The 20,404-nt window shown below is 53.4% G+C and overlaps 2 protein-coding genes across 3 annotated transcripts; both read left to right on the top strand.

Moving 5' to 3' along the window:
- The first annotated feature begins 136 nt into the window (after positions 1-136).
- C31H8orf58 (chromosome 31 C8orf58 homolog) lies at positions 137-5,491 on the top strand. Its single transcript, XM_074355575.1, has 7 exons — positions 137-1,050; positions 2,187-2,698; positions 2,986-3,114; positions 3,261-3,378; positions 3,507-3,619; positions 3,844-3,926; positions 4,588-5,491. Exons 1-7 carry the CDS (start codon positions 1,002-1,004, stop codon positions 4,697-4,699), a joined length of 1,116 nt encoding a protein of 371 aa, XP_074211676.1. The 5' UTR covers positions 137-1,001; the 3' UTR covers positions 4,700-5,491.
- A 793-nt stretch (positions 5,492-6,284) lies between these two features.
- Positions 6,285-20,288, top strand: CCAR2 (cell cycle and apoptosis regulator 2). Of its 2 annotated transcripts, none has more exons than XM_074355574.1 (21): positions 6,285-6,440; positions 7,317-7,412; positions 7,684-7,775; positions 8,187-8,278; positions 8,483-8,597; positions 8,769-8,898; positions 9,079-9,175; positions 13,024-13,143; positions 14,697-14,919; positions 15,008-15,121; positions 15,438-15,601; positions 16,051-16,222; positions 16,310-16,540; positions 16,644-16,862; positions 17,455-17,599; positions 17,709-17,788; positions 18,212-18,358; positions 18,511-18,622; positions 18,715-18,903; positions 19,024-19,229; positions 19,474-20,288. In XM_074355574.1, exons 2-21 carry the CDS (start codon positions 7,355-7,357, stop codon positions 19,516-19,518), a joined length of 2,751 nt encoding a protein of 916 aa, XP_074211675.1. In that variant the 5' UTR covers positions 6,285-6,440; positions 7,317-7,354; the 3' UTR covers positions 19,519-20,288. The 2 variants fall into 2 exon arrangements, with proteins under 2 accessions (XP_074211675.1, XP_074211674.1); XM_074355573.1 differs by having other exon boundaries at positions 17,706-17,788.
- Positions 20,289-20,404: the final 116 nt, after the last annotated feature.

The raw sequence follows: 20,404 nt of genomic DNA, 5'->3' as shown, positions 1-20,404 counted from the left end.
GCCTCAGTTTCCCCATCTTATAAAGTTAGAATCTTGCTTCTAAGGATCCCAACTCCAGCCTCTCCCCCAGAGGCCCAGGTGCTAGTTTGCACTTCCACCAGCTCCCTTATCTCCTCCAGGGAATTTGGGTCCTGCTGGGATTTTCCCAGCCCCGTCACCTTAAGAGGCCACCAGCCCATCTGGTTACCAGGCTGCCTCCCTTTCAGCAGCTGCCTGGGCACACAGCCTCCTTTCAGGGTTGGGGGTGGTGTTATCCCAGGGACCAAAAGACGGTGGGGGTGGGGACAGGGAAGTGTTGACCTGTTCACCGCCTCCGGCCTGCTCACCGGCCAGGCTCACTTCCCCAGATCCTGAAGTCCCCCCCACCTCAGCTTTAGGGAATCCGAGTGAGGAAGAGATTTGGGCCGAGGAGGGGACTGAGATCTGGCCCAGGACACAAGGCTCTCTGAAGTTGTTGGAAAGGATTTCCCGGTGGTGGGAATCGCTTCCCCCTCCGATCGCACCAGGTTTCTGAGAGGCTGAGTGACTTGCTTCAAGGGACACAGCTGGGAGCGCGAGGACGCTGACGTCCAATTCACCCCTGTTCCCGCCGCCAGCACGTGCGGCTCCACGTCCTTCCGCGCTCCCGTCCGGTCGCAGCCACCCCCAACCCTCACCCTCGCCCGGTTTCGTTTCGGCGGCAGGAAGACCGACGGCTGGTGAACCGAGGGCGGGGCGTCCCCAGGCTGGGGTCCCCGCTCCTCGGCTGGGGGCGCGAAGCACAGCAGAGCGGGGCCCGCCCCTCGTCGGCACTGGGGGCCCCCCGCCCCCCCGCTCACCTGCGCATCCCTCCCCCGCTCTCGCCCCGCCCTCCCCCGGCTCCCGCTGGGAGTGTCCCCGGGCCGCACCCAGCCGGGTTGGGACGCTTGAGCCCAGACGCCCGCCCGCCCGACAGCGGCGGCGCGGGGACGCCGGCCGGGAGCGCCGCGGCCGAGGTGCCGTGTAGGGGCCGGACCGGGGCCATGCTGGGCCGGCGGCGCGTCTTCGCCGTGGAGCCGCTCGGCGGCCGGGGTGAGTCGCCCACCCCCGGGCCCACCGGGGCCTCTGCCCCGGAGCCGCCTCCCGCGCCCCGGCCCGGGTCTGCGCCCCCCGCCCCGCCCCGCAGCAGCCCGCCCGCGGTCCCGGATCTCCCGGCGCCCTCCTCACCACCTCCCCTCGGAAGGGCCGAGGCATCGCGCCTTGCACATTGGACACCCTTGTCGTTAAACCGGCCATCACCTCTGTCCCCACTCCCTCCGAGTCCACTTCCCTCTAATTCCCGGTCTGGATGCTTCTCCGCCCGGCCCCTGCCCCAGCCTGCAGTTCCGGAAAGTTCCCTCGGCGGCGGCGGACCCCTTTCCAAAGGAGCCGCGCAGGGGTGGACTTCCTGGCCGACTTCCTTGCCCAAAGGGGCCTGGCTTGGCATCCAGCTCTCCCGTTTGGCGGGCTGGGAGACGAAGGCAGCCCTCCATCCTGTCCAGTTTCAGTTTCTGCATCTTTACGATGAGGGCATCCGGATCGTTGCAGAGCCTGGCACAGGGGGGTGGTAGGAGAGGTGACATTCAAGGGGTGATAAGGCTGCTGCTGCTCCTCCCCATCTTCTTCCGTCTAAAGTTTTTCTTTTCAACTCTCCACAAAATCTCTTCTGTTTCTTACTTAAAAGAACAAAAGCCCCAGATGGTTACAGTCATTGTTATTTTTATTACCCTCCCCAGGAACTCCAGGATGGGCCTCCTCTTGCCTCTTGATGCCAGTTTAGACCTGGCCTTCCCTCCTTGCGTCCTTCCCTGTCTCCCTGAGGCGGGGGCACATTCATACTCCACTTTGGGAGCAGTTGACGAGGCTTTGGCTCCCGGATTATGGCTCAGAGGTCTTAGGCTGACTCCAAGGGCTGGAGCACAAGGGTTCCCGGGAAGAAAGTGCTAACCTCCTCGAAGGAAGATAGACTATCCCAGGAGCTGATCGCTAATTATTGTTTTAAAGGGAACCCCATTCTGTCATCTCCTAGCCAGGGCTGGGGAGAGATCTGGGTGGGGCAGTGACCGACCAGTCTCCTCCCATCACCTCTGGCCCAGGACACTCCTCCCTGCAGAATGCCACCAGCTGCCAGGAATGCTGGGGGTGTTGGGGGCAGCCTGCCGATGCCTGATGGCTGACTCTCCTTGCAGATGTCACTGGCGAGGACCCGGCACGTGGCTGCCTAGTGCCTGGAGTCACCAGCACCTACAGACCGATCCCGGATGCTGCTCCAGGGTACTTGTCAGACTCCTGGGAGGGAGGTGGCAAGCTGAGAGGTCTTGAAAGGCAGGTGCCGCTTCTCAAACTGGCCTCCCAGGACTCAGGAGTGGAGATGGCGGCTGGGGACAGCTCCCCAGCCACCTCACGGGGGCTTTCTCAAGACTCTCTGACCTTTGAGCCCATGGGTAGCCCTGAGGCCCTGGCTCTTGGGGCTGTGGAGGATCCTACCCACAAAAGCCGGCTTCTGGCCAGCCGTAAGCTGGAGCAGGTGCTGGAGCGGTCCCGCCAGCTCCCGACTTCCCCTGCCAGCTTGTCACAACACTACCGCTCCCTGAGCCCGCCCTGCCAGCCTGAGTGTGAAAAGCCCCTTTTTGGAGCAGGGGGACAGGAGGCCACTGAGGCAGAGAGTGACCTAGAGGCAGGCCTGGAAGAAGCAGAGGTGGTGAGTGCCAACTCTCAAGAGTGGGATGGAGATGGGCCCCCCAACCTGTTCTCTCTGGAGCTCTCAGGGTGGGCCATTCCTTGCCCCTATTTGATGAGCTGTGTGAGAGCTTCTTACCTCCACACACTCCCAGCTGTGTGGAGGCGGGCAGGTCTGGGGCCTGCCTGGCATGGTGCCTGGCTGGGCATGGGGAGGCCAGCTGGGTGTGTGTTCCTCTTCTTGCTCTGCCTCCGTCTGCTGGCCCCTCAGGGTGGGACTCTGGTTGAGTTCAGAAGTCTCTCCCACAGGTGAGGCCTGAAGCCCAGGCCTGCCTCCCGGGGCAGGGTCTTCGCTACCTGGAACACCTGTGCCTAGTGTTGGAGCAGACGGCGAGGCTCCAGCAGCTCTACCTGCAGCTGCAGACTCGGAGGGCTGGGGTGAGTGAGCCGTGGGCGCTCAGGCCAGCAGGAGGGCAGCTGAGTGGGGAAGCGGAGGAGAGATGAGATCCCTGGAACCAGGACTCCTTTCAGAAGAGCCTCAGCCCTCTAGCCAGGCCTGGAGAGCCCATTTCTCTTGTGCACAGGATCCTGAAGAGGAGGAGTCAGAGGAGTCAGCTGTGGCCCCTTCATCTCCATCCTCTCATGCCCCAGGCAGTGAGGTCCATGAGCCGTGGGAGCGGCTCAGCCAGACTGAGAAGACAGGTGAGGGACTGCTGTGTCTCCCTCTGCATCCTGCCTGCCCAGGGCCCCACAGGCAGACCCCCTGAGCCCTGGGCTTGAGGGGTTCCTTCCTGTTCCTGGCCTTGGGTAACCTGATTCTCTTCCTGAAGGAGCAAAAACAGCTTCACCCCCAAAGGCAGGGGTCCCCAGCCCCAGCCCTCCCAGGCTGTCAGAGGCCCCAGCAGAGCAAGCTCACACCTTCTCATCCTCCCAGGGACACAGGGTAGGTGAGGGATATATGCTGGGGCAGGTGAAGGATGAGGTGGGGGTGGGGTGTGGTTGGGATGTGTGGATCCCCTGAAATGAGAGGCTTCCTATTTGGAGCAGGTGACTTTTCCTGGCTGTGGTGATAGCTCTCTGGGAGCTTGGTCTGGGGTATGTTGTGTAGGGGGGATATGGGCAATCCTTTCACCCTCTGCTCAGTGGGATCTCTCCCACTGAAACAAGGTCAAGGTCCTTCTCAACCGGATCAGATGGAGGAGCCCTCGACCTGCTGAACCCGCTGCCCTTCCTGACAGCCCTGCCCCCAGGTGAGTCCCATGGCCCAGCCCAGGAGGTGCAGTGGGAGAGCTTGATGAACTAGGATGCTGAGATTGTGTTGCTGGCTGTTCTTGTCTCTGCAAAAATTTTGTTGTTGTTGTTGTCGTTTTGGTTCTGAAGGGGCGAGGTAATTAGGTTTATTTATTGTTTACCTATTGTTTAATGGAGGTACTGGGGATTGAACTCAGGACCCTGTGCATGCTAAGCATGCGCTTTACCACTGAGCTATACTCTTCCCCAACCTGCAAAATTTAAGAGGCATGGTCTTGGAGAGGGTGCCTGGAAGAAACAGAAAGTAGTTAAAGTGCCCCATGTACAGATGAAGAGGCTGAGGACTGGGCTGGGGAGGGAAGTCATTTTCCTGAGGCCACATGGTGAGTCAGTGGCAGAGCCAGAACCAGAATATGGGAAATCCTCACATCAGTCTAGCAAGCCCTCATCCCTCAAAGCTGAAATTTAAGTCACCTCCCTAGGTTTCCCCAGGAAAGCAAGGAGGGCACATAGGATTCCACAGTGGGAGTGGGCGCTGGGGGTCTATACTGAATGATTCTCCGTGTCAGTTAACATCCGTAGCCCCTCACAAAGCTGGGCCATCTCTGGGGTCATCGTTACCTTTGTTTCTTCTAATCTGATGCCTTTCTTTCTCCACAGGACTGCATCAGGGGGCCTCCGTGAAAGGCCTCCATGCCACCCCCCCCGGAAGACCTTTATGCCATCGTTAGCAGTTAAGAAGCAAAGAACAAAAAACCTTTCTGTGCACTGAGACCTCCTGGTGCTGGGATGTGACCCCGGGTGGGAGGGAGCCTTCTTCCTCGCCCTTTGCCCTGTTGTGGGCACTGCCTGGAAAAGATGCTGACACTTGCCCTTCTCTCTGAGCCTGGGTCCCTGAGAGGCCCCAAGATGTGGCAGCTCCCAGGCTCCTCCCCAGTTGCCAGAAATCTCTGGGCTTAGGCAATGTGAACTAACTTATTTATCTATCATCCATGGAGTATGTTCATCATGGTGATCTGTCGGGGCCCAGTGTGTTGCAGATGTGTATTTATGCAAAGTGATGTATATCTGTGGGACTGTCAGTGTGGTGAGCTGGCTGGAACCAACCACCTCTCTGGAATCATGCAGTCACAGAGTTGGTTTTTGGGGTGAGGTAACTGCAGAACGATGGAACTGACCTTCATTCCTGAGTGGGCAGTAACTGATCTGGAGTCCTGTTTTCCTCCATATACTTGTGTGGACAGCCCCAGGACAGAGGAGGGTGGGTGCCTCTGCACTGAATACTTGCCCCTGAAGACTGCACCAGGGATGGGAGAGTCAAGGACAACATAGGGAACAGCAGAGTATTCTTCAAGGTCTGTTCTCAGCTGCTGTACTCTTTACTAGCCTTTCCATATCACAGCTGAAACCAGAGGCCCATACTACCTTTAGACCTTGAGAAAAATCCCTTAACTTTTCTGAGCCCTAGCTTCTCACTTGTCTCCCAAGTGGTGTAATGATGTCTGCCCTACCTACCTCACAGGCTTGTTATGGGGATAAAATGAGATTAAACTGTCTCAACATGCTTTGTGAATGTTAAATGAATAGGAAGGGTGTTGGAGGGAGGCTAGACTGGAGGGATGATGGAAGGTCAGAGGAAAAGGGGGAACTGGGGTTGCCAACCGGGAGTAAAATGGCCAGTGATTAGTGGCAAGACTTTGAGCACGTCATTTCACTGAAGTCTCTCAGGTTTCATATCTGAGAATTAGGACACTAATTCCTGCCCTGCTTGTCTCCCAGGGGTTGATGTGAGGACTAAAGGAAATTACCATGAGAACTCTTTGTAAATATATACCTAAATATTTTGGAGGCTTATCTTACTATAGCCTCTTAGGTTCCTATCTCTTTGTTAATTGAGAAAGGGGGAAGTCTCTTCTCCTGCACCCAAAGGATGGGAGGTGTGTGTGTGTGTGTGTGGGGGGGGTGCCGTCAGCTGAAGAATAGGGCTAGGGATGGGGTCATTGGCTTGAGTCAGTTACAAGAATGTCTCCAAGAAACGGGCACTGTATTAGGCATCCTCTTCCTCCACTCAGGAGTTCAGCTGGTTCTCCTCCAGTTAGCTGGTTCTCTTGCTGCTGTGATCTTGGGGTCTGCCAGAATGAGGCAAGGTGGTGATGGTAGGTGCTCCCTTAAGTATGGGGGTACAGGTCCACTTGTCTTGGCACCAGGAACCAATTCTCCGAAGCTTTCTTTCCTAATGGGACACTTAAGCGAGGACACCACCGAGGCGCGGCTTCCTAGCGCGCATCCGATCGGGGAAGGCGCACTTCCGTTCAGCAGTTGGAGCGGGATGGCAGGCCGGCGTGGGGGAAGGGAGAGGTCGGTGGAGAGGAGGGAGGGACCATATCCGGGAGAGTGGCAGCTTCCGACCAGTGGTCGCGCTTCCGGAGAGGCGTTTCCGGTGGCGGCGGCAGCAGCGGCTGTGGTGGTTCCGGGTGTCTTTGTCCCCCCGGTGTCGCGGCCCTGGCCCGCAGGTGGGTTGGGGGGCCTCCCGCCGCCCCTCTGCCCCTTCGCCCCTCCCCCGGCCGAGGGGCTGCGAGGGCCGGGCGGCAAGGATGCTCCGGGCACGGAAGGGGTCGAGTCCCCCTTCCGACTGCAAGTCTCGTCTCCCTGGCAACGGCCTCGGCCCTGGGGGTGGGCGGGAGGAGGAGAAACCGCGCGCCTTCGTCCTCCCACGGTGGGCCTGGCCGCGGCCTGGCTCAGGAGACCCGGTGCCGGCGGCTGCTGAGGCGGGAGCCGAGGGCCGGGGAGCGCGGGCGCAGGAGGGCGGGCGCGCAGCCGGATTCGCGTTCGGCCGGGCCACGGAGCTGCCTTCCAACCAGCCCGTCCGGGGAACAACGGGCCGGGCTTCCGGGGAGAGGGCCCACACCGTCTCCTCTCCGGCACCAGCCTCCTCCATTTTTCCGGGCCTTGCGTGGAGATTTTTGGCGGATGTATTTGAATGAATGAATGTCACCGGGGCTCTTTCCAACCCCCTACTCTCCCCAACCATCTGAGGGTGGCGTGGCATAGTGAGAGGAGCGCTCAGTTGTCGGGAGACCTGGGTGTGAGTCCTGGTTTTGTCACTACCTGGTTATGTGGCCTCTGGCAAATCTCAATCCCTCCGAGCTTCAGTTTCCTTTTCTTTAAAAGATCATAACAGTATCATCCACCACTCGGTTACTGCGAGGGCAAACCGGAACATTGTAATTTCTCCATTTCCTGCTTCTCTTTATACTCTTTACATCCATCTCCTCCATTCATTCTCAGTACCCACATCCTCCCTTTCCTTGTAAGATCCTTAGTTCCTTTTTTGGGGTAGATGGGAATGTTCCCTATGAGCTGTTAATTTATTTCTTTCCTGATTGAAGGTTTTTTCCCAAGACTCTGAAAGAGGACAGCATTCCCAATGTCCCAGTTTAAGCGCCAGCGGATCAACCCACTTCCTGGGGGCCGCAACTTCTCAGGTGATCCCCTTTATCCTTCCCTGGCCTCATACTGGGGAGTACGTGCTTTGGAGTTAGTCTTTAAAAAAGTGGCTTTTGGGGTTTCTGTGGCAGAGTGCAATTTGCTGTTGATGTTTCTTAGGAAAACAGGAGATGACCACAGTGGTTGTCAGAGAAACCCTGTGCGGGATTTGCTGGGATCTTCTTTGCCCTTTGGGTTTACCATATCCTCTAGCTGACTAGTGCTTAAGGTGGTACTTGCAGTTCCTGGATTGCTTCTCTGTCCCAATAGGCGCAGCTTCAACATCTCTTCTGGGTCCTCCACCTGGGTTGCTTACTCCTCCTGTGGCCACAGACCTGTCCCAAAATGCCAGGCACCTTCAGGTAGGTTGGGCGTCCTTTCTAGTGAGTTTCGGCACTTGGGACTATCTTAGTGCTTTCATTCTTACATCACAGTGTTCATCCTTCCTGACACTCCTGTCCTGGGCCAGTCTGGAGGTGACTAGACACCTCTGACTGGGGAATCCTAAGTTTTGGCTCTAGGGAAATCTTTAGGGTGCTTCTTGGAATTAAAGAAGAACTGGAAATCCTAGAAGAAGCTTGTGACCCAAGAATCAGCATGAGCCCCCACCCCCAATGGGTCGATCATGTCCACTCTACTCTTATGCTTCTTTCTATAGGAATCTCCATGTAATACTCTGGTTGAGCTGGGGGGCATGGATAAAGATGAGAAGCTAATGGCGGAGTGTGGACAAGTGCACTCCATTTCCTTTAAACCGCACTCTTCTCTCACAGGGTGGGGAGAAGCAGCGGGTCTTCACTGGCATTGTCACCAGCTTGCACGACTACTTTGGGGTGGTGGATGAAGAGGTCTTTTTTCAGCTAAGGTAGGCCCGAGGCGGGTCCCCTTTTGGAAATGCTTATTGGATTCGGTTCTGTCACCATGCTGGTGGGTCCCCTCTGAAGCCGTTGCTTTGCTGTTTTTATGCAAGGTTTGAGAACTCTTGATGGGAAGGGCCTCAGAGGGACAGTCAGGGTGGCTTGGCCAGGGTCTCTCTCCTAACTGGGTCTCCTGGCTTATTTGCTGGCAGTGTGGTGAAGGGCCGGCTACCCCAGCTGGGTGAGAAGGTGCTGGTGAAGGCTGCATACAACCCGGGCCAGGCAGTGCCCTGGAATGCTGTCAAGGTGCAAACGCTCTCCAACCAGGTATTTGTCTCTCCCTGGCATGTGCGTTGGAAAGGGGTGGGAGGGAAGCCCCTGTGCCCTGAAAACTGGGCAGGAACCTTACTTTGGTTAAGGGGGCGAGGCTGCATCTTTCCAAGGTAGTGAGTACGTCAACCCTGGGATGCCCTGAGTTTCCTGGTTACTGTCCTGCAGCCCCTGCTGAAGTCCCCAGCACCTCCCCTTCTACATGTGGCAGCCCTGGGCCAGAAGCAAGGGATTCTGGGAGCTCAGCCCCAGTTGATCTTCCAGCCTCACCGGATTCCCCCACTCTTTCCTCAGAAGCGTGAGTACCAGTGGCATGGATGCTGGGGGTGTGGCTTTTTGTGGTATTCTGGGTGGACGTGTAACTGTTAGGTTGCTGCTTTTGGAACAGAAGTGGGTACTTCGTGCACTGGAAGAAAGGGACAGGAAAGTTGGGCAAATACTTAGGGTTTTTGAGTCATCAGCAGTTTCCTTTCTGCAGCTCTGAGTCTCTTCCAAACATCCCACACACTTCATCTGAGCCACCTGAACAGATTTCCTGCTCGGGGCCCTCATGGACGATTGGATCAGGGCCGAAGGTAAGACGATGATAAGCAGGAAAGGCGTTTTATTTATTTGTGTCTAGGAGGAGGTCCCTTCCTTTGCCACTAATGTTCTCATGTGTTGACACTTACATTCTCTTTCTGCAGTTAGATTCTAGTCCCTTTACCCTGGAATAGGCTGACACGCTGAGAAGTATATGCAAATGTTAGAGCTTTATAAACTGGTTCAGCAGGTAGGGATTTGAGGTAATTCATCTTTCATACTGAGTGTTTTCTTAGCATATAGTTTTCCCTTTTGTTTCTAGTCTCTAAGATTGGGACACGAAGAATCAAAACTATCAAGAAAATAGTAACTGTCCAAAAAAAGTAACTTTGCAGTGTATTTTTTTAAATTGAAGTATAATTTACAATATTACATTAGTTGATGGCATACAACATGGTGATTGGATATTTTTATACAATATGAGATGATCACCATAATAGGTCTAGTTACCATCTGTCACCATACAAAGTTGTTATGATATTATTGGCTGTATTCTCCATGCTGTACAGTACATCCCAGGGCTTATTTATTTTATAACTGGAAGTTTGTACCTCTTAATCCCCCTTCACTATTTTGCCCGTTCTGTCCACCCTCCTCCTCTTTGGTGACCACCAGTGTTCTCTGTATCTATGAGTCTCTCTCTCTCTTTTTTTTTTTTTTTTTTTTAACATTTTTTATTGATTTGTAATCATTTTACAATGTATCAAATTCCAGAGTAGAGCACAATTTTTCAGTTATACATGAACATATATATATTCATTGTCACATTTTTTTCTCTGTGAGCTACCATAAGATCTTGTATATATTTCCCTTTGCTATACAGTGTAATCTTGTTTCTCTATTCTACGATTTTGAAATCCCAGTCTATCCCTTCCCACCCTCTGCCCGCTTGGCAACCACAAGTTTGTATTCTATGTCCATGAGTCTGTTTGTTTTGTATTTATGCTTTGTGTTTTTTTCTCTCTTTTTTTTAAATGTTTGTTTTGTTTTTTAGTTTTTCCGCAGTGCATGGTTTAATTCTTAGAAAGTGTTCTCTTTGGAGATGAGAACTTTGCTGAGAAGGAAACAACCCCCTACCCCAGAGGCCAGGAGATTGTTACAGGATAAGGGCTGAGAAAGTGGTCCGGTGCGAACGCTTGAAAGGAGCACGGAGGCCCTCGGAGAAGCTGAGGCGAAGTGGTGCAGCTCCTCCCCGGGCTGCACCTGGGCTCTGTTCCCTGGGATAGGGCATGATGAACTCTGACTGTGCAGGGCTGTTTCCCAGTGTCTCCACTGCTTGAAACACTGTTTCAGTCTCAAGTCACTGGTATATATTTTGCCTACACCCAAATCTCTTGCCCTGTGCATCTTCTTGGTCTTCAGTTTCCAAGGACTTTCCACCTCTCGCGTTGAGTTTCTTAGAGGCTTCACTACAGAATCACAGCGGGTGCCCTCAGGGCTAATGTAGCCTGGGTAGAATCAATGGCTGCTACTGACTTTCTGCTTTAGGTTCTAGACAGCTGGTTGCATTCGATTGTCCAGGACATGCCAAGCTCCGTGCAAGGCCTGTGTTCTATTTTTTGGCCTTAATGCTTTGGTTTTCAGGGCTTCTAGAGAAAGGAGACATGACTATCAGGAGGGAGTTACCACCATCAGTCAGTAGAGAGAATTTGCAGAGTAGGAAAAGGGGCAGTAGGATGAGGTCACCCTGTTGGGGAGTGACAGTTTATCATGGAGCTGGCCATGTTAGCATTTGACTGGAAGCCAAGTTTTATTTTGAACGTCGGGTCTTGGGATGCAGGGGACAGTGTCTCCACTGGATGGCTACAGGTGAACCACTGAGGTTTGCAGACAGGTGTACTCAGCTGGATGTACCATCTCGGTGCCCTCCTGAGGGTACTGGGGTCGCCCACTGGTCATGCCTTAACCTGTTCCTGACAATTCACGGTAAGGGGAGAAGACTGGCTCCTGAGTACACAGGGTTCAGTGGGGCAGCCACTGTAAGTCGAAGAGTTCACAGCAGTCCTGGCTGAGCTGAAGAGCTGTCCAGATGACTCTAGAACAGTTCTTCCGGTGGAGACATGGAGGCACTGCCATCCCACCAGGGCAGGATTAGAGGCAGCTTTTGGGGGAGATGCTAATGAACGACAACATTACCCAGGCAGATAGAAGAGAAGAAAACTTCATGTTAAATGTAATCAGTTTAGTTACTCGGGGGTGTAATGACTAGGGAGCAACCCAGGCGGGTCTAATGGGAAAGAGCAGGGACCTTCTGGTGAGTATCAGCAGCTCGACACCGCCTCAGCAGGAAGGCTTGACGGTTCATTTTATTTCTCTTGTGAGACGTGGGTTTCTTCCCTCCTTACCAGCCTGGCATTTTCTAATGGTCTAAAGGTTTTTTTCCTCTTCTGCTTTTAATTTATTGCACCTGTAACATAGTGATACTGTGATGTGATTTATTACAAAAATATATGAAGTAGTGCATGCCGTCATGCTGTTATATAAAGTTAGAATACTATAAAAATATCATTCCTTCTTTCCCTTTAAAGGTAACCATTAAAATTTTTTTTATTACAGTACAGTCAACTTACAATATTATAGTAGTTTTGGGTGTACAACATGGTGATTCAGTATTTTTACAGATTATACTTCAAATTTGAAGGTTTTTATAAAATGTTGGCTATATTCCCTGTGCTGTGTGTTACACCTTTGTGTCTTATTTATTTTGTAGATAGTAGTTTGTTCCTCTTAATCCCCTACCCTTATCCTCTCCCCAATCCCCAAGGTAACCATTCTTAAAGACCTTTTGAAAATAATTTTGAAAAGCAAAACTACTTTCTGCCACTTTTTCCCCCATGTTCTTTTCTAGTCTTTACATATGCATAATTTTTATAATTTCTGTCTTTTTTATTTTGAGGGAATAATTAGATTTTTATTTATTTACTTATTTATTATTTTAATGGAGGTACGGGGGATTGAACCCAGGACGTTGTGCATGCAAAGCAAGCACTCTACCAACTGAGCTATACCCTCCCCCAGCTTTTTATAATTTTAATCTTAGTTTAGATTTTTTTATACATTCTTATTGAACATCTGTTCCCTACTGCAGCGTAATCCTCATGATTGTTTTAATGGCTGTATGACGGTTGTACTTATTTACTATAAAAATTCAGCATCGCTAGGTGTACATGTGGTTTTCTTACTCTTAGCAACAGTTTTTTTCTACTATATATAAGCTTTTTTTCTTCTTTTGAATTAACTTCCTTGGGATAAATCTTTTAAGAGTGAAATTACTGGATCAAAGGGTTGGAATATTTTTATGACTTTAATGTGTATTGCTAAGGGTTTGTTAAAAGAACTGTCTCCTAGTAAAACTTACTTGATAGAACCCATAGCATTGTACTATATATATATATATATATATATATATATCTTGTTTAAAAAAATCAGTTGAATTTTTTGTCATTTCAAAAAGTTACACATTAACTATAATTTATAAAGTTCATTAAAATATAAAAAAATTATTCATAAGCTTTATCAGTCAGAGGTATCCACCATTTATATTTTATTTCTGTTCAGTCTTTTAAAGCTTTTTTTGCACATTTGAGGCATTACTGTATATATAGTGTTGCAGACTATTCTTTTTGTTTAACATGAGTGGTTTTCTATGTTATTAAAAGCACTTAAATATCCTTTTTAATGTCTTTTATAACAATCTCTTACATGGTTGTTAGCACGGCTTCTTCATTCATTTCTTTAATGTTGCGAATTCAGATTGTTTCCAGTTCTTTTTGGGCCAGTATGTACTGAATCTTTATGTAACAGTATGGTTTCTTCCTTCTGGTGATGGATCAATCTCCAGCGATGACTATGACTCCAAGAAACGCAAACAGCGGGCTGGTGGAGAGCCTTGGGGCGCTAAGAAGCCAAGGCATGACCTGCCTCCCTACCGAGTCCATCTCACTCCCTATACTGTGGACAGGTCAGTGGCGAGTCTGGGGGGTGGGGTAGGACTTGCAGCTGGTAACAGTTACTTATGTAAATGAGCTTAGTCTGTTTGGGAGTGAGTGAGTTGAGTGTGTTCTTACGACCTTTTGTTTATTTTTGTTTTTGTTTGTTTTTTAATGTGATAGATTTATTTCAAAGTCTCAAATTTTGACCAGCTGGCACCACTGACATGGGTGCCCTGATAGAAGTTAATGATTTGATCACCAGAAATTGTTATGCCACTCAATAGTGAAAGCTTACCAGTCAAAATCCAGGTACCCAATACCAGTTACAAATCAGATAGAAACTGTGCTCCTCGGAGCCTGGGACTGGCTTTCCAGGGGAGCTCGGAATTAGTGCGTAAGTGCTGCAGCACATGTGAAGCCGCCGGCCCACAGGCTAGCTCCTCAGACGCAGGGACTGACCGAGAGGTAGAGGAGCGGTTCCAGAGTCCGTCTAGCAGGGGAGAGGCAGGGCTCCAGCTGCTGCAAGATGGGAGGGAAGGAGGGCCATCACTGCTCTTCCCTGTGTCACTGGTTCCTCTCCCCAGGCCGGGCCTCTCCTGCCCTCCGTGCTGACCCACCTGCCTGCCACGGTTAACCTAAGACACTGGGCCGTACACTGTCACCCCTGGAGCGGTGAATACAGAGCCACCTCATGTGGTCAGAACGTGACTGCTAACAAGTAGCCACACACACAGCTGTGTTTTTTAAAACACAAATGGAAGCGTGTTGTACATACTGTTTGGTACTTTACTTTTTCACATATGTTGGCATTTATTCCATATTAACATTTATTAGATTGATCTCATTCTTTTTAGCAGCTACATGGTATTCCACGAAGTGGATGGACCAGAATTGATTTAACCAGCTCTCCATTTTTTAGTCTTTAATGATCCTAAATACTGTAATAAACATCCACCTCTATATGTCTGTGTGGACAAGCATTCTGTCGAGCTCAGTTCCCAGAAACGGAGTAGCCGGCTCACAGGTCTGACTTCCACCCGGCAGGTTGGCCGTCTCTCAGGGGCTCTGTCCGTTTACCTTCTCACGAGGGGCCTGTGGTCCCTGCTCCCCCAGGGCTTTGCCAACACTGTCACCCAGCCTTGTGATCTCTGTTAGTCTGATGGGTGAAAAATGACATTCTGATTTGCATTTCTTTAATTAGGAGTGAGACTGAGCATATTTTCATGAGCTTTTAAGTCTCATTTCTTTTCTGAGTATTTGTTGGTACCAGTTTTCTCTTCGACTTGTGAACTTTGTTAGTGGTTTGTGGGTTCCTTTTATATTTAGACAGTAACCCTTTTCTCTGTCACATACTGCACATGTCTTTTTCTTTCCCAGTTTGACTTACTTTGCCATTAGAGGTTGTAACATTTTAGTGATCAAATTAATCCATCTTTGTCCTTTCAGGTGTCTGTCTTAGAAATTTTCCCCTTCTCAGGTCATAATAAAATTTGCTCCCCTTTTCTTTCAAGTCTTCTGTGTTTCCATTTAAAGAATAATTTAGTCTTTGCTTAATCTGGAATTCCTTGCTTTCTTCCTACAGCCCCACCTGTGACTTCTTAGAACTCCAGCGCCGTTACCGCAGCCTCCTGGTTCCCTCAGATTTTCTGGCCGTGCATCTGAGCTGGCTGTCGGCCTTCCCTCTGAGCCAGCCCTTTTCCCTCCATCATCCAAGCCGCATCCAGGTGTCTTCTGAGAAGGAGCCAGCTCCAGACGCTGGCGCTGAGCCCATCCCCGCAGACAGTGACCCCGCTTACAGTTCCAAGGTAAGGCGGCTGGGGGTCCTGCTGCTTTATCCGATTGCTGGAGGCTGAGAAAGCGCTCCAGGGTCTCCTTCACGCTGCCCCTGCACAGGTACTGCTGCTGTCTTCCCCGGGCCTGGAGGAACTGTATCGTTGTTGCATGCTCTTTGTGGATGACATGGCTGAGCCAAGGGAGACACCGGAACATCCTTTGAAGCAGATTAAGGTAAGAGCTGAATCCAGGAGGCCGGATGCATTCATTGACAATATTCAGTCCCAGTCAGATTTTCAGCAGCTCCAGCTCCTGTTAATGAACTCATAGAAATGGATTATCAGCTAAAATGCCACTCATTTCACCAGAGGACAGCGTGGCTCAGAGATGTTCCTACATGTCAGTTATGGGTGGTTCATGTCCATGGGTAGAGACTCCCCCACCCTCCCCGGATGGCAGACTCTTCACATCCTGCTGCCTTCACTTCCCCACGGTGGCAGGTTGCCTCCCAGTGGGAGACCCAGGTAACATCCCTGGTCTCTTTTTGCAGTTTTTGCTGGGCCGGAAAGAAGAGGAGGCGGTGCTGGTTGGAGGCGAGTGGTCTCCCTCCCGGGACGGCCTCGACCCCGAGGGCGACCCGCAGGTGCTAGTGCGCACCGCCGTCCGCTGCGCGCAGGCCCAGGCCGGCATCGACTTGAGCGCCTGCACCAAGTGGTGAGTGGCCGCCCGAGCTCTGCCTGCGGCCCGCCCGCTGCGTCAGCGAGACCCGTCAGGAGGCCGAGCTCCTGCGCCTTTCTGACCTGTTAGTTTTCTCCGGTTCCCGAGCCCCAGCCCTCACAGCGGTCGCTGTGGTCGTGAGCACCGCTAGGGATGCGTATGCCTGTTGAAGTTAGCGGAGCCTCCAAGGCTCACTAGGTGTGGTTCCCCAGTCACATTCCGTGCTCCTCCTTGTGGCCATAGCACCCCGGATAGTAAGCGTCTGCTTATTGTGTCTCCCCAGTGACGAACCATTTCTTGAGGACTTGGTCTGTATCTTTCATTTTTGTACTTTCAGAGCTTGGCACGCAGTGTGTATTCATTAATCGCTGATCGGGAACTGAAGCATCTGCTTGCGAAGGGAAGGCCATGAGTCAGTCCTTCACTTTCCCTTTTGCTGTGAGCAGGTGGCGCTTTGCTGAATTCCAGTACCTGCAGCCGGGACCCCCGCGGCGACTCCAGACTGTGGTGGTGTACCTGCCGGACGTCTGGACCATCATGCCTACCCTGGAAGAGTGGGAGGCCCTGTGCCAGCAGAAAGCTGCAGAGGCAGCTCCCCCACCCCAAGAGGTGCCCGTGGTGAGGCCGAGGCTTATGAACACGTGGGGGAATTAGGTGCCCTAACCCCTGGACCCAGGTGGTCCCAGCTCCTGACTTCTGTCACAGGAAGCAGAGTCCACCGAGCAGGCCACTGACGCACCGGAGCCAGCGGCAGACACCCCCAGACAGAATGCAGAGACCCCAGAGGCCACTGCACAGCAGGAGATGGACACGGATCTCCCAGAGGCCCCGCCACCCCCCCTGGAGCCTGCTGTTGTGGCACGGCCTGGCTGTGTGAACTTGTCCCTCCACGGTATTGTGGAGGACCGGAGGCCCAAAGAAAGGATCTCTTTTGAGGTAGGTGTAGGAGTCCAGGGGCTGTGGGGCAGGGCATGTGGGGTGGCGGGGTTTGGAATGCTCTGTTTTTTGATGCTCGTGGCCCCTGCCACTTGTTCACCAGGTGACGGTGTTGGCCGAGCTGTTTCTGGAGCTGCTGCAGAGGGATTTTGGCTACAGGATTTATAAGACACTGCTGAGCCTTCCTGAAAAGGTCGTGGCCCCCTCTGAACCTGAGAAGGAGGAGGCGGCCAAGGAGGAAGAAGCTGTCAAGGAAGAGGCCAAGGAGTCCAAGGATGAGGTACAGAGTGAGGGCACAGCTGCCGCGTCAGACGCCCCGCTGGTGAGTACCTCCGCCACCCGACGTGGGCACGGGCCGCACACAGAAGCGCCGAGCAGAGCTGGAGGGCCATGTGGGCGCCGTGCGGGTCTCCTCTAATTACCCCCACCTCACTGCCCATGCCTCATGACCCTGGTGTGACCCTGGTACAGGGCACTTAACTCTCCCACGTGGCCACACAGCCTGAGAGTGGGGTCCCCGGGAGAAGGGGGCGGGCCTGGAGGAGTGATGCCAGGGCAACACAGGTGTCTGCCTCTGTTCACAGCCGTGCTCCGGGCGGTACGGTGCTTCGATCATCTGACAGTTAACTGGAACACTGCATTTTCTTAGCCATTTCTAATGTACACGGGTCTGCTTCTTGCCCAAATATTGTCAAGTAAACCATTTCTTATGGGACTGAGACTGACTCCTGAGGAAAGTCCCAGGTGTCTGGGGCTCACCCTGGTCTGCTGCGCCCCCCATGTAGTGAAGTACGTTAAATGAGGCATACGAGCCTTTAATGCAGTGCCTGAACACAGCTGGTACTCAAGTGTTAACCATTGTTATTGTTAGTAATCACGGGGCCACTCTCCTCATCTTGGTCTGCTTCTCCTAGAAGGAAGATGGCCTTCTGCCCAAACCCCCCTCCTCTGGGGGAGAAGAGGAGGAGAAAGCCCGGGGTGAGGCGTCCGAGGACCTCTGTGAGATGGCCCTCGACCCAGAACTGCTGCTTCTGCGGGATGACGGAGAGGAGGAGTTTGGTACGTGCGGCTTCTGGCTCTCGGGCTGCAGCTCCCCCGTTCTGACTGTGGGGCCAGTTTGGGCCTGTGTGGTCTCTGCTCCAAGCTCATCTCAGGCCTTCTGTAGCAGGAGCCAAGCTGGAGGACTCCGAAGTCCGGTCGGTCACCTCAAACCAGTCAGAAGTGGAGTTCTCTTCCCTTCAGGACATGGTAGGCCTCTTCCGTGCCCCCCACCCCCACCCCGGGCTTCAGCAGCAGGGGGTTAGCAGACCTCCGGCTCACTGCTGGGGGAGGGACGCTTTTACCAAATGACTCCTGGCATCTTGATTGACAGAAGACAAAACGTGGTTCTTGGCTCCTGGGTGGCACGTTTGGAGAACACTTCAGTGTCTCCATCAGGGCGATCTGAGTGCGGTGTCTGACCTCGGAGCACACACACTCCCTCTGTGTGTGACAGCCCCTGGGGTCAAAGTGCCCCAGGGGGACCTTTGTTTATGGGCCCGGAGGCCTGCCTGGCCCAGGGTCAGGGCGGGGTCGCCCCAGCTGCTTGATTTTAAGAGGGCTTCATCCTGGGTGGGTGTAGCCATCAAGAGAACTGTTTGTAAGTCCTGCTCATCTTTGTTTCTCTTGCAGCCCAAGGAGCTGGACCCCTCTGCCGTGCTGCCTCTGGACTGCCTTCTTGCTTTTGTCTTCTTTGATGCCAACTGGTGTGGCTACTTGCACCGGCGAGACTTGGAGAGGATCCTGCTTACCCTTGGGCTGCGGCTCAGTGCGGAGCAGGTGCTTTGCTGTGCCCCCAGTCCTCCCTCAGATGCCTCCTGATGTCTGTGTGCGCAGGCGCGGCTCGGGATGCTGTGCTTCTAGGTTCTTGCATGTCATGTGGGGAGCTCATCCATCCTCATCTGTGGGCCTCCTGGGTGTGTTTCCTGCAGGCCAAGCAGCTGGTCAGCAGGGTGGTGACCCAGAACATCTGCCAGTACCGGAGCCTGCAGTACAGCCGCCCGGAGGGCCCGGACGGAGGGCTCCCCGAGGAGGCGCTCTTCGGTGCGTACCACACTCGGCAATCTTCTGGGGACCGCAGGGCAGGCCGCTTTCTCCAGGGACCCTTTACCTGAGTGTTTCCATGGCCCTTCCAGGAAACCTGGACCTGCTACCTCCTCCCGGGAAGAGCACAAAGCTGGCTGCTGCCCCCGTGGAGCACCAGGGCCTGGTGTCCCACAACGGCAGCCTCATTGACGTGGGGAACCTGCTGCAGCGCGCGGAGCAGCAGGACAGCGGGCGGCTCTACCTGGAGAACAAGATCCACACGCTGGAGCTGAAGCTGGGTGAGCGGCCCGTGGTGCGGGCACCTGCTGCGGCTGAGCCGCGCCGCCCCTTGGGCTTCAGTCCTTGCCTCAGGCTCCCACCCCCAGCTTAGGGCAGTCTTTCCCGTCTTCCCCCACCAGAGGAGAGCCATAACCGTTTCTCAGCCACTGAAGTAACGAATAAGACACTGGCAGCAGAAATGCAGGAGCTGCGAACCCGGCTGGCAGAGGCCGAGGAGACGGCCCGGACAGTGGAGCGACAGAAGAACCAGCTTCAGCGGCTGCTGCAGGAGTTCCGAAGGCGCCTGACCCCCCTGCAGCTTGAGGTGCAGCGGATGGTTGAAAAGGTGAGCCCCTTGGGAGAGCCGGGTCATGTTGGGAGGCTGGGTTGGGACTGCCAGCACAGCTGCCCCTTCTGGCCTTGCCCGGGTTCACCTTGCCCTCCTCTTCTCTGCCATCTGCTACGTTTCTTGTGGAAGCGACCTGTCAGCAGCCTGCAAACTGGAGTCTCCCAGACGGGAGTGGCTGGTAATCCTCAGATGGTGGCCCTTCCTCCCGAGTCCTGATTCCTGTTACATCTGTTTCAAACAGGCGGACAGCTGGGTAGAGAAGGAGGAGCCAGCACCTAGCAACTGAGGGGCCTGGTGCAGGAGCTGCCGTCCTGTGAGGTCAGCGATGGAGCCTGCTGAACTTAGAGTCCTGGTGGTTCCAGAAGGGAGCTGGAGCAGGACCTGGGAGCCATAGGCGGCTGACCCCTGTGCTCGGCCTCTGTGGAGGAGCTCAGGCCACCAGGGTGGGGTCTGTCTGTGCCGTGTGGGACGGATGTGTGAGGAAGCCGGTTCCACTTGCAACTAAATCCAACATCTTCTGCACCCCTCGAATGTCATTTTGCTCCTACCTGGGGATTCCTCCTAGGGCCCTTTCGTCTTCTGCTGACTTTCTCCTGTCCTCTTCCAGTTTAGACTAAGACAGGGGAGGAAAAGGCTTTTCAAGTCTGTCGTAGGTCTGATGCCAATAAACGGAAGAAACAGGCGTGGAAGCTGGCTGGGGGCAGGAGCCCCTTCCCCGGGATGGCACAAACCCTGCCGGGTTATAGGAGCAGGTTCTGGGGGAGGGTCCCCTTGGCCCTTATGGGAACGGAGTCAGCGCCGGCGAGCGCTCGTGTTGGGCCGTGTTTGCCCGTGAACACCGTGTTCCAGCACCCCAGACTTGCCAGAAGAAACCAGCACCTCCTTCCCTGGCTCCCCGTGTTCAGAATGTGGTATTGGCTCTGGCCCAGCCTTCTTCCCTGTTCCCCATAAGTCTCACCTCTTTCCATAATCCGTGTTTCAGTTTGACTTTGTATATAAAGTTGTTTTTTTTTTTTTGGCTTTTTGTTTTTTAAATAAACCAAAGTCAAAAACAAACCAAGTGTCCTCCGTAGCTCTCCCTTGCTCCTCTTCTAGGTCTGCCTGTGCTGCCCCTACTCCTCCCGGCCCTCAGCCCAGCCTCTGCTGGACTGAGGTGTCACCTCCAGAGGGTG

Source organism: Camelus bactrianus, chromosome 31 (assembly GCF_048773025.1).
Source record: "Camelus bactrianus isolate YW-2024 breed Bactrian camel chromosome 31, ASM4877302v1, whole genome shotgun sequence".
Classification (NCBI taxonomy): Eukaryota; Metazoa; Chordata; class Mammalia; order Artiodactyla; family Camelidae; genus Camelus; species Camelus bactrianus.
The sequence above is the reverse complement of the archived record's forward strand: the minus strand, read 5'-3'. Positions and strand labels throughout refer to the sequence as shown.

Bases quoted from the DNA above. Each gene is read 5' to 3' on its own strand.
- C31H8orf58 (XM_074355575.1), top strand. From the start codon at position 1,002: ATGCTGGGCCGGCGGCGCGTCTTCGCCGTGGAGCCGCTCGGCGGCCGG. The intron at 2,699-2,985 runs GTGAGTGCCAAC...TCTCTCCCACAG, and splicing joins GCCTGGAAGAAGCAGAGGTG to GTGAGGCCTGAAGCCCAGGC. The intron at 3,620-3,843 runs GTAGGTGAGGGA...CACTGAAACAAG, and splicing joins CATCCTCCCAGGGACACAGG to GTCAAGGTCCTTCTCAACCG.
- CCAR2 (XM_074355573.1), top strand. From the start codon at position 7,355: ATGTCCCAGTTTAAGCGCCAGCGGATCAACCCACTTCCTGGGGGCCGC. The intron at 8,899-9,078 runs GTGAGTACCAGT...TCCTTTCTGCAG, and splicing joins CCCACTCTTTCCTCAGAAGC to CTCTGAGTCTCTTCCAAACA. The intron at 15,122-15,437 runs GTAAGAGCTGAA...CTCTTTTTGCAG, and splicing joins ATCCTTTGAAGCAGATTAAG to TTTTTGCTGGGCCGGAAAGA.